The following is a 13,568-nucleotide window of genomic DNA, read 5'->3' as shown; positions in this document are numbered from 1 at the left end:
CAAATTGCTAGTCATAAATATAGATGTTTATGGGGTATTTGTGATATAGTTCAATATGAGAAGAAGGGATAAGAGGAGAGGATACAGTGGCGATGGATACAGGGTGGATAGAGGAGAGGGACACAGGGTAGCGATGGATACAGGGTGGATAGAGGAGAGGGATACAGGTGGCGATGGATACAGGTGGATAGAGGAGAGGGATACAGGGTGGATAGAGGAGAGGGACACAGGGTGGATAGAGGAGAGGGATACAGGGTGGATAGAGGAGAGGGATACAGGTGGATAGAGGAGAGGGACACAGGGTGGATAGAGGAGAGGGACACAGGGTGGCTAGAGGAGAGGGATACAGGTGGATAGAGGAGAGGGATACAGGGTGGAGAGGGATACAGGATGGAGATGGATACAGGGTGGATAGAGGAGAGGGATACAGGTGGATAGAGGAGAGGGATACAGGGTGATAGAGGAGAGGGATACAGGGTGGAGATGGATACAGGATGGAGATGGATACAGGGTGGATAGAGGAGAGGGATACAGGGTGGAGAGGGATACAGGATGGAGAAGGATACAGGGTGGATAGAGGAGAGGGATACAGGGTGGAGAGGATACAGGTGGAGATGGATACAGGTGGATAGAGGAGAGGGATACAGGTGGAATGGATACAGGATGGAGATGGATACAGGGTGGATAGAGGAGAGGATACAGGGTAGAGATGGATACAGGGTGGATAGAGGGAGAGGGATACAGGGTGGAGAGGGATACAGGGTAGAGAGGGATACAGGATGGAGATGGATACAGGGTGGATAGAGGAGAGGGATACAGGGTGGATAGAGGAAGGGATACAGATGGATAGAGCAGAGGGATACAGGATGGAGATGGATACAGGGTGGATAGAGGAGAGGGATACAGGGTGGATAGAGGAGAGGGATACAGGATGGAGGGATACAGGGTGGGAGGGATACAGGGTGGAGAGAGAAGAGGCATACAGGGTGGAGATGGATACAGGATGGAGATGGATACAGGGTGGATAGAAGAGAGGGATACAGGGTGGAGATGGATACAGGGTGGATAGAGGAGAGGATACAGGGTGGAGAGGGATACAGGGTGGAGATGGATACAGGATAGAGATGGATACAGGGTGGATAGAAGAGAGGGATACAGGGTGGAGATGGATACAGGGTGGATAGAGGAGAGGGATACAGGGTGGAGATGGATACAGGATGGAGAGGATACAGGGTGGATAGAGGAGAGCGATACAGGGTGGATAGAGCCGCTGCCTGCAGGGGGAGGCAGCTCTACCCCTAGACTAGCCCCCAGGACAGGGATCCAATAATGGTGTGTGTGTGTGTGTGTGTGTGTACCTCAGAGTCGGGGCGGAGGCAACGCAGGTAGCTCTTCAGGTCGCCATGGGTCATCAGCTCCATGACAACTAGAGTGGGCTGGCCCTTAGAGACCACACCCATCAGACGCACCTGAGAAGGAAACATTTCGTTTCCGTCGCTTGCTTTGATTCGTGCACCTCGGTAGCTACCAACACTTTAAACAAAGACGTCTTGTGATCATCATGGTATGTGGTCTCACCTTCATTAGCTGATAAATGACTCAAATGTGAATGTAAAGTGGCATCACTTCTATAGACACTGTAGGTCTTACACTGTAGCGGCAAGTAACGCCCTTCATGATGTAGGTCTTACACTGTAGCGGCAAGTAACGCCCTTCATGATGTAGGTCTTACACGGTAGCGCAAGTAACGCCCTTCATGATGTAGGTCTTACACGGTAGCGGCAAGTAACGCCCTTCATGATGTAGGTCTTACACTGTAGCGGCAAGTAACGCCCTTCATGATGTAGGTCTTACACTGTAGCGGCAAGTAACGCCCTTCATGATGTAGTCTTACACTGTACGGCAAGTAAAGCCCTTCATGATGTAGGTCTTACACTGTAGCAGCAAGTAAACCCTTCGTGATGTAGGTCTTACACTGTCGGCAAGTAACGCCCTTCATGATGTAGGTCTTACACTGTAGGGCAAGTAACGCCCTTCATGATGTAGGCTTACACTGTAGCGGCAGTAACGCCCTTCATGATGTAGGTCTTACACTGTAGCGGCAAGAAAGCCCTTCATGATGTAGGTCTTACACTGTAGCGGCAAGTAACGCCCTTCATGATGTAGGTCTTACACTGTAGCGGCAAGTAACGCCCTTCATGATGAGTGTCTTTACACTGTAAGCGGCAAGTAACGCCCTTCATGATGTAGGTCTTACACTGTAGCGGCAAGTAAAGCCCTTCATGATGTAGGTCTTACATGTAGCGGCAAGTAAGCCCTTCATGATGTAGGTCTTACACTGTAGCGGCAAGTAACGCCCTTCATGATGTAGGTCTTACCATGTAGCAGCAAGTAAAGCCCTTCATGATGTAGGTCTTACACTGTAGCGGCAAGTAACGCCCTTCATGATGTATCTTACACTCTCTCTCTCGCCATCCTCTCCCTCTCCATCCTCTCTCTCCCTCCCACCATCCTCTCTCTCTCACCATCCTCTCTCTGTCGCCATCCTCTCTCTCTCTCGCCATCCTCTCTCTCTCGCCATCCTCTCTCTCTCTCTCTCTCCTGCTCTCCTCTCCCTTTCACACTGCTCTCTTGCTCTCCATCTCGCTATCCTTTCTTTTTGCTCTCTATTTCACTATCCTCTCTCTCACTATCCTCTCCTCTTCATCCATCTGTCTCACCACATGGTGACAGGTGAAGCCCTTCATGACGGAGCCTCGTTTAGGAAACTCTATCCTCTCTCTCAGACTGGCCGACTCGTTGACCGTCTTCACAGCCACGTGCGACTCCGGCTCTCCCTTCACGATGTCCTTGCGATGCCCTCGTAGACCATGCCGAACGAGCCCTGACCCAGCTCTTCGTAGGATGTTAATCTTATCCCTGCCACTCCAGTCGTCTGGCTCGTACACTGGAGAACACACACACACACACACACACACACACACACACACACACACACACACACCACACACACACACACACACACACACACACACACACACACACACACACACACACACACACCACACACACACACACACACACACACACACGTAAATTCCTGGGGCCGTGCGTACATTTTCCTTCAAAAAATCTGGTGTACGTGGAGATTGTAGGATTTGCAACAGATGATTTTGATTTATTGAACTTTATCGCACAGCAAAACATATCCACATATTTTCATTGACGAATCAGAGTCATACTACATTTGTACAGTTGTAAAAAGCTCTACAACTACGACAGGAAAATGCCTCGATTCACTTTTTATAAAATGTAATTTGATGATATTTGAAGAAAACCAGATCAACCATTTCAAGTATGAAATCAAATCAAAGCAGCAGTCATTTTGTAGAAGCAAAACGACTGTTGTTTTTACGTGATCAAGTTTGATCATAAAGTTACTGTCCCCTCCCCCGTGTCAAATAAGGTGACATCACCTTAACTCTCATTTTAATACACCAATGGTAACACGATATTCTTATCTAATTTAAATAAGTACCACCTTGCAACCAACATCGAATAAGGCGTGTTTGCAGAGGAGCTTGGTTTATATAGCTAGATGGTCAAAATTTACTGTAGGTAGTCAGCAAATATTATTAAAAGTTTCCCCTTTCATCTGTGTCTGGTGTTAGCTAGTTACTGGCTAGCTAGGTCTTCATCTGTGTCTGGTGTTAGCTAGTTACGCTAGCTAGTCTTCATCTGTGTCTGTGGTTAGCTAGTTACTGGCTAGCTAGGTCTTCATCTGTGTCTGGTGTTAGCTAGTTACTGGCTAGCTAGGTCTTCATCGTTGTCTGGTGTTAGCTAGTTACTGGAGCTAGGTCTTCATCTGTGTCTGGTGTTAGCTAGTTACTGGCTAGCTAGGTCTTCATCTGTGTCTGGTGTTAGCTAGTTACTGGCTAGCTAGGTCTTCATCTGTGTCTGGTGTAGCTAGTTACTGGCTAGCTAGTTTCATCTGTGTCTGGTTAGCTAGTTACTGGCTAGCTAGGTCTTCATCTGTGTCCGTGTTAGCTAGTTACTGGCTAGCTAGGTCTTCATCTGTGTCTGGTGTTAGCTAGTTTACTGGATAGCTAGGTTTTCATCTGTGTCTCGTGTTAGCTAGTTACTGGCTAGCTAGGTCTTCATCTGTGTCTGGTGTAGCTAGTTACTGGCTAGCTAGGTCTTCAATCTGTGTCTGTGTGTTAGCTAGTTACTGGGATAGCTAGTCTTCATCTGTGTCTGGTTAGCTAGTTACTGGCTAGCTAGGTCTTCATCTGTGTCTGGTGTTAGCTAGTTACTGGATAGCTAGGTCTTCATCTGTGTCTGGTGTTAGCTAGTTACTGCTAGCTAGGTCTTCATTCTGTTACTGGTATAGCTAGGTCTTCATCTGTGTCTGGTGTTAGCTAGTTACTGGCTAGCTAGGTCTTCATCTGTGTCTGGTGTTAGCTAGTTACTGGCTAGCTAGGTCTTCATCTGTGTCTGGTGTTAGCTAGTTACGCTAGCTAGGTCTTCATCTGTGTCTGGTGTTAGCTAGTTACTGGCTAGCTAGTCTTCATCTGTGTCTGGTGTTAGCTAGTTACCGGCTAGCTAGGTCTTCATCTGTGTCTGGTGTTAGCCTAGTACTCCACCCTGTATCCCTCTCCTCTATCCACCCTGTATCCATCGCCACCCTGTATCCCTCTCCTCTATCCACCCTGTATCCATCGCCACCCTGTGTCCCTCTCCTCTATCCACCCTGTATCCATCGCCACCCTGTATCCCTCTCCTCTATCCCTTCTTCTCATATTGAACTATATCACAAATACCCCATAAACATCTATATTTATGACTAGCAATTGTTGTGATCTATGCGCCCCCTTGTGGCCTGTTGAAGAATAGCTCTAGTATTAATACATGTCTTGTCAGAATAACCCTACTGGGCGCCCGCCCCCCACGCTGAGGGAGATGGTCCAGATGACAGCAGAGATTGCAGATGGCATGGCCTACCTCAACGCCAAAAAGTTTGTCCACAGAGATCTGGCCGCTAGGAACTGCATGGTGGCACAGGACTTCACTGTCAAGATAGGAGGTAGTCTACACTCACACTGTCTCTCACTCACTCACACAGTCTTTACCCTAACTTTAACCCCAAAATCACCCTAGCCTCTAAACCTAGCCTCTAAACCTAACCCTAGCCCCTGACCATGGTCCTAACCCTAAACCTAGCTCCTAACCCTAAAACTGACCCTAGCCCCTAACCCTAAAACTGACCCTAGCCCCTAACCCTAAAACTAACCCTAGCTCCTAACCCTAAAACTAACCCTAGCCCCTAACCCTAAAACTAACCCTAGCTCCTAACCCTAATTCGAACACTAATTCTAACCTTAACCCTAGATATAGCATTTGACCTTGTGGGGACTAACAACATGTCCCCAGTTGGTCCAATTTTTGTTTGTTTACTATTGTTGTGGGGACTTGTGGTCCAGTATTGTTAAACACATTCACACACACATATCAAGATAGTAGGTATGGGAACTCACTTCCTCACATATACAATGTAATACTTTTAAATACATCTACATGCATGTTTAACTGCCTTCTGCAGTCGGAAGTTTACATACACTTAGGTTGGAGTCATTAAAACTCGTTTTTCAACCACTCCACAAATTCCTTGTTACCAAACTATAGTTTTGGCAAGTCGGTTAGGACATCTACTTTGTGCATGACACAAGTAATTTTTCCAAAAATTGTTTACAGACAATTATTTCACTTATAATTCACTGTATCACAATCCCAGTGGGTCAGAAGTTTACATACGTTAAGTTGACTGTGCTTTTAAACAGCTTGGAAAATTCCAGAAAATGATGTCATGGCTTTAGAAGCTTCTGATAGGCTAATTGACATCATTTGAGTCAATTGGAGGTGTACCTGTGGATGTATTTCAAGGCCTACTTTCAAACTCAGTGCATCTTTGCTTGACATCATGGGAAAATCAAAAGAAATCATCCAAGATGTCAGGAGAGAGAATATCACAGCTCCATGACTAAGATGGAGGTCACAGACAGACACAGCTCCCATGACATAAGATGCAGGTCACAGACAGACACAGCTCCATGACCATAGATGCAGGTCACAGACAGAGACAAGCTCCATGACATAAGATGCAGGTCACAGACAGACAGCCTCCATGACATAATGATGCAGGTCACAGACAGACACAGCTCCATGACATAAGATGCAGGTCACAGACAGACACAAGCTCCATGACATTCGATGCAGGTCAGACAGACACAGCTCCATGACATAAGATGCAGGTCACAGACCCAGAGACACGCTCCATGGACATTCGATGCAGGTCAGACAGACACGACTCCATGACATAAGATGCATGTCACAGACAGACACAAGCTCCATGACATAAGATGCATGTCACAAACAGACACAGCTCCATGACATAAGATGGAGGTCACAGACCAGACACAGCTCCATGACATAAGATGGCATGTCACAAAACAGAACAAGTCCATGACATTCGATGCAGGTCAGACAGACACAGCTCCATGACATAAGATGCAGGTCACAGACAGAGACACAGCTCCATGACATTCGATGCAGTCACAGACAGACACAAGCTCCATGACATAAGATGGAGGTCACGAGACAGACAAGCTCCATGACATAAGGTGCAGGTCACAGACAGACACAGCTCCATGACATAAGATGCAGGTCAGACAAGACACAGCTCCATGACATAAGAATGCATGTCACAGACAGACACAAGCTTCCATCGACATAAGAGTGGAGGTCACAGACAGGACACAGCTCCATGACATAAGATGCATGGTCACAGACAGAGCACAGCTCCATGACATAAGATGGCAGGTCACAGACAGAGACACCAGCTCCATGACAATAAGATGCAGGTCACAGACAGACACAGCTTCCATGACATAAGATGCAGGTCACAGACAGAGACACAGCTCCATGACATAAGATCAGGTCACAGCAGACACAGCTCCATGACATAAGATGCATGTCACAGACAGACACAGCTCCAATGACATAAGATGCAGGTCACAGACAGAGACGACAGCTCCATGACATAAGATGCAGGTCACAGACAGGACACAGCTCCATGACATAAGATGCAGGTCACAGACAGAGACAGCTCCATGACATAAGATGGAGGTTCACAGAACCAGACACAGCTCCAGACATAAGATGCAGGTCACAGACAGAGATAAAAGGCATTACACTGAGCGACACCATGGGGGAATCTCCATGGCCAGGAGGGCTGAGCTGCCCAGGGAGAGAGGCCTCAGCTTGGGGAAGGGGACAGTCCTGGAGAGTCCTGGGTTAGCAGCCTTTCAGGTGACCCAAAGTTTAATTAATTTTCACAGTTGATTTGTACCTCCGCCACACATTCGTGGAAACTTGGCAATATTAAAAAAAGAGAAAAAAAAGATTGAGTACAAGAGAGGAAGCAGTAGAGGGAGGTTTGTCTTTCTTGAATACAAAAAGTGACATGTGGTTGGTTGTATGTTCTCTCCTGGTTTGACATTGGACAACATGGCTAACATACTGTAGTGTAATGAGGGTGGCATCTTGACAACAGAGAGCAATAATGTCCTGAGATGTGTACTTCCAGGAGGCCTCTGAACAAGTGAAAAAAAGTGATCATCTAATACAAAACAACAAAACTATATTTCATATCAATTCATGCTGTTGTGAGGGAAAGACATGGGATAATGTGTCTGTTTAGGAGGGACTAAGAACCTTACCCCATACTAATGTTCTGTTAGGAGGGACTAGACCCTTACCCATATAATGTTCTGTTAGGAGGGACTAGACCCTTACCCCATATAATGTCTGTTAGGAGGACTAGACCCGTACCCCATATAATGTTCTGTTAGGAGGGACTAGACCCTTAACCCATATAATGTTCTGTTAGGGCGGGAACTAGACCCTTACCCATATAATGTTCTGTTAGGAGGGACTAGACCCTTACCCCATATAATGTTATGTTAGGAGGGACTAGACCCGTGCCCCATATAATGTTCTGTTAGGAGGGACTAGACCCTTGCCCCATATAATGTTCTGTTAGGAGGGACTAGAGACCCTTACCCCATATAAATGTTCTGTTATGAGGGACTAGACCCTTACCCCATTTAATGTTCTGTTAGGAGGGACTAGACCCTTACCCCATATAATGTTCTGTTAGGAGGGACTAGACCCTTGCCCCATTTAATGTTCTGTTAGGAGGGACTAAGACCTTGCCCCATTTAATGTTCTTTAGGAGGTACTAGACCCTTACCCCATATAATGTCTGTTAGGAGGAACAGACCCTTGCCCCATTTAATGTTCTGTTAGGAGGGACTAGACCCTTGCCCCATTTAATGTTCTGTTAGAAGGGACTAGACCCGTACCCCAATATAATGTTCTGTTAGGAGAGACTAGACCCTTACGCCCATATAATGTTCTGTTAGGAGGACTAGACCCTTACCCCATTTAATGTTCTGTTAGGAGGGACTAGACCTTACCCCATTTAATGTTCTGTTAGGAGGACTAGACGGGGAGGCTAGTGTCTGTTGTCCGTTAGTCTTTCCCCCGTTCATGTGTGTGTACGGGATGTGTTCCTCGTAGAGTTGTTTTGTCTCAACCCCAGTGACGAACCCGCCTCGTCCCGCTCAGAGCTGTGGTCCCCTCTCTGGGAGTAAGAGGAACTGTGGTCCCCTCTCTGAGAGTAAGAGGAACTGTGGTCCCCTCTCTGAGAGTAAGAGGATGGGTCTAGGGGAATGCTCTCCATGTTGTCCATGTCCCAGGTCAAAGTCCTCCTGCTCGGAGGCTTGTTCTCCTGGCTGTAGTAGAAGGAGACCTCCTGGAAGGAGACCGGTGAAGGTCCTCGTGGAGCATCTCAATGATCTCCTGGAAGCTGGGACGCAGCTTGGGGTTGTACTTGCAGGACATCGACATCAGATTGTGTCTGAGGAGAGAAGAGGAGGAGGAGGGAGAGAGGAGGAGGAGGAGAGGAGGAGGAGGGCAGAAGGTGGAGAGAAGCAGAGAAGACAAGGAGGAAGAGGGGAGGAGGAGAGGAGAGAAGACAAGGAGGAAGGGGAGAGGAGGAGAGGAGACAAGGAGGAAGAGGGGAGGAGGAATGGAGAAGGAGAAGAGGGAGGAGGAAATGGAGAAAAGAGGACAGGAGAGAAGAAAAGGAGGAAGAGGGAGGAGAGGAGAGGAGGAGAAAAGGAGAGAGGCGATGATAGATGTTGTATCAAAGTTATTGTAACAACTCAATCAGGATTTCACCAATATCACCACTATCCCAATGTCATCAATATCCCAATATAATGATCAGCAATACCCCAGTATCATGATCACCAATATCATGATCACCAATATCCCAACATCCCAATATGCATATCACAAATTCCTCATATCATGATCACCAAATATCCCTATCCATCCCCAATATCATGATCACCCAATATCCCTATCATCGCCAATATCCATGATCACCAATATCCTCAATATCATGATCACCTAATACCTAACATCCCCAGTATCATGATCACCAATATCCCCAGTATCATGATTACTAATATTTCCAATATCATGATCACCAATATCCCAATATCATGATCACCAATATCCCATATCATGATCCCCAATATCACGATCACTCAATATCCCAAGTAATCATGATCACTAATATCATGATCACCAATATCACCAATATCATGATCCCCAATATCATGAATCACCAATATACCCCAATATCACGATCAACCAATATCCCAATATCATGATCAACCAATATATCACCAATATCATGATCCCCATATCATGATCACCAATATCCCAGTATCATGATCACCAATATCCCCAATATATGATCAGCTAATATCCCAATATCATGATCACCATATCCCAATATCATGATCACCAGTATCCCCAATATCATGATCACCATATCAATGATCACCAATATCCCCAGTATAATGATCACCAATATCCCCAATATCATGATCACCAATATTCATGATCACCAATCTCCAGTATCATGATCACCAATATCGCTAACCATCCCAATATCATGATCACCAATATCCTCATATCATGATCACCAATATCCCTAATATCCCCAATATCATGCCTCACAAATACGCACCAATATCACGATCACCAATATCATGATCACTAATATCCCCAATATATAACCAATATCCCAATATCCGCCAATATCATGCTCACAAATACCACCAAATATCATGATCACCTATCACCCAATATCATGATCACTAATATCCCCAATATCATGATATCAACACAAATAACCCCAATATCATGATCACCAATATCCCCAGTATCAATGATTCACTAATATCCCCAATATCATGAATCAACCAATATCCTCAGTATCATGATCACAAATATCCCCAATATCACGATCACAATATCCCCAATATCACGATCACCAATATCCCCAATATCATGATCACCAATATCACCAATATCACGATCCCCAATATCATGATCCCAATATCCCCAGTATCATGATCACCAATATCATGATCACCAATTGCCCAGTATCATGATCACAATATCCCTAACATCCCCAATATCATGATCACCAATATCCTCAATATCATGATCACCAATATCCCTAATATCCCCAATATCATGCTCACAAATACCACCAATATTCACGATCACCAATATCCCCAATAATCATGATCACTAATATCCCCAATATCATGATCACCAATATCCCTAAATATCCCCAATATCATGCTCAACGAAATACCACCAATATCCCCATACCAATATCATGATCACTAATATCCCCAATATCATGATCACACAATACCCCAATATCATGATCACCAAGTATCCCGCAGTATCATGATCACTAATATCCCCAATAATGATCACCAATATCTCAGTATCATGATCACCAATATCCCCAGTATCATGATCACCTAAATGATCCCCAATATCATGATCACCAATATCCTCAGTATCATGATCACCAATATCATGATCAACTAATTCCCCAGTATCATATCACCATATCCCCAGTATATGATCACTAATATCCCCAATATCATGATCACTAATATCCCCAATATCATGATCACTAATATCCCCAATATCATGATCACCAATATCCTCAGTATCATGATTACTAATATCCCCAATATCATGATCACCATATCCTCAGTATCATAGATCACCAATATCATGATCACCAAAAGAAGAGTAATAATCAGTGATTGTTCTAACGTTGTCATCTATAAATGGTCTTCCCATCCCACAATGACCATAGATATCTACAGTGTGATATCATTGAGCTGGACTATACAGACACTCTCATTTATAACATTGATCTAGAGGTGAGACTTACAGCCGGTCAGCACAGTTGTCTGGTCGGTCCAGATATCCTCCATCCATGACGAACTTCAGGACTGCTCGTTAGACAGGCCCTGGTACGGCTGCTCTGCTAGGGTACTGATCTCCCACAACACCACCCCAAATGACCTGGGAGACACACACACCCACACACACACCACAACACACACACACACACACACACACACACACACACACACACACACACACACACACACACACACACGAGCGGCAAGGAAAAACTCCATAGGTGGATAGGTAGGGAAAAAACTTGAGGAACCAGTTAGCAGGCTCACATTCACAGACAGACTCAAGCAAGACAGAACACACAGAGACACACACACAGAAAACACACAGACAGACACACACACAGACACACAAGAGACACACAGAGAACAGACCACACAGAGACAGACAGACACACAGAGAACGGACGGACGGACGGACAGAGACAGACAGACACACAAGACAGACACCACAGAGACAGACAGACAGCGACAGACAGACAGCGACAGACACAGCGACAGACAGCGACAGACAGAGCGAGACAGGACAGACAGACAGACAGACAAACAAGACAGACAGCGACAGAGACAGCGACAAGAGCCAGCGACAGAGAGAACAGACAGGAGGCATAGAGAGAGACAGACAGAGACAGACAGAGACACAGTCACGTATCCTCACCAGCAGTCAGAGTGTGCGGTGAACACTCCGTCCTTTAGAGACTCAGGAGCCATCCAGCGGACAGGAAGCAGACCCTTCCCTCCCTTACGGTAGTAGTCCGTCTCATAGATGTCTCTGGTCATACCAAAGTCTAGGGTTGAGTAGAGAATATAGTTTATTTTTATTATCCCAGAACCAGAAACCTGCTTTGCAACAGGCTGTCAACAATTCATACAAACATTTAGAGAAAGGAGAGAAAATACAAATTACCTATATGAAAAGGCAAATACAGTTGAAGTCGGAAGTTTACATACACCTTAGCCAAAATACATTTAAACTCAGTTTTTCACAATTCCTAACATTTAATCCTAGAAAAACATTCCCTGTCTTAGGTCAGTTAGGATCACCACTTTATTTAAGAATGTGAAATGTCAGAATAATAGTGAGTGATTTATTTCAGCTTTTATTCTTTCATCACATTCCCAGTGGGTCAAACGTTTACATACACTCAATTAGTATTTTGTAGCATTTGCCTTTAAATTGTTTAAATTGGGTCAAAACATTTTGTGTAGCCTTCCACAAGCTTCCCACAATAAGTTGGGTGAATTTTGGCCCATTCCTCCTGACAGAACTGGTGTAACTGAGTCAGGTTTTTAGGCCTCCTTGCTCGCCAACGCTTTTCAGTTCTGCCCACAACTTTTCTATAGGAATTGAGGTTAGGGCTTTGTGATGGCCACTCCAATACCTTGACGTTGTTTGCCTTAAGCCATTTTGCCACAACTTTGGAAGTATGCTTGGGTTCATTGGCCATTTGGAAGACCCATTTGCGACCAGCTTTAACTTCCTGACTGATGTCTTGAGATGTTGCTTCAATATATCCACATCATTTTCCTGCCTCACGATGCCATCTATTTTGTGAAGTGCACCAGTCCCTCCTGCAGCAAAGCACCCCCACAACATGTGCTGTCACCACCAGCTTCACGGTTGGGATGGTGTTCTTCGGCTTGCAAGCATCCCCCTTTTTCCTCCAAACATAACGATGGTCATTATAGCCAAATAGTTATATTTTTGTTTCATCAGACCAGAGGACATTTCTCCAAAAAGTACAATCTTTGTCCCCAGGTGCAGTTGCAAACCGTAGTCTGTGGCTTTTTTATGGCGGTTTTAGAGCAGTGACTTCTTTCCTTGCTGAGCGGCCTTTCAGTGTATGTCGATATAGACTCGTTTACTGTGGATATAGATACTTTTGTACTGGTTTCCTCCAGCATCTTCAAAAGGTCCTTTGTGTTGTTCTGGGATTGAGGTGCACTTTTAGCACCAAAGTACGTTCATCTCTAGGAGACAGAACGCGTCTCTTTCCTGAGCGGTATGATTGCTGCATGGTCCCATGGTGTTTATACTTGTTGTACTGATTGTTTGTACAGATGAACGTGGTACCTTCAGGCATTGTGAAAATTGCTCCAAAGGATGAACCAGACTTGTGGAGGTCTACAATTATTTTT

At 45.3% G+C, this 13,568-nt stretch overlaps 1 protein-coding gene across 1 annotated transcript in view; it reads left to right on the top strand.

Moving 5' to 3' along the window:
- LOC111956472 (insulin receptor) overlaps positions 1–13,568 on the top strand; it is a 57,391-nt gene that overhangs the window by 40,343 nt on the left and 3,480 nt on the right. Inside the window, exons 12-14 of the mRNA XM_070436594.1 lie at positions 2,868–2,899; positions 4,921–5,083; positions 8,660–8,767. Coding sequence (XP_070292695.1) covers positions 2,868–2,899; positions 4,921–5,083; positions 8,660–8,767 — 303 coding nt within the window. The remainder of the gene's footprint in view (positions 1–2,867; positions 2,900–4,920; positions 5,084–8,659; positions 8,768–13,568) is intronic.

The sequence above is a fragment of the Salvelinus sp. IW2-2015 genome, linkage group LG32, assembly GCF_002910315.2.
Source record: "Salvelinus sp. IW2-2015 linkage group LG32, ASM291031v2, whole genome shotgun sequence".
In the NCBI taxonomy this organism is placed as follows: domain Eukaryota; kingdom Metazoa; phylum Chordata; class Actinopteri; order Salmoniformes; family Salmonidae; genus Salvelinus; species Salvelinus sp. IW2-2015.
The sequence above is the reverse complement of the archived record's forward strand: the minus strand, read 5'-3'. Positions and strand labels throughout refer to the sequence as shown.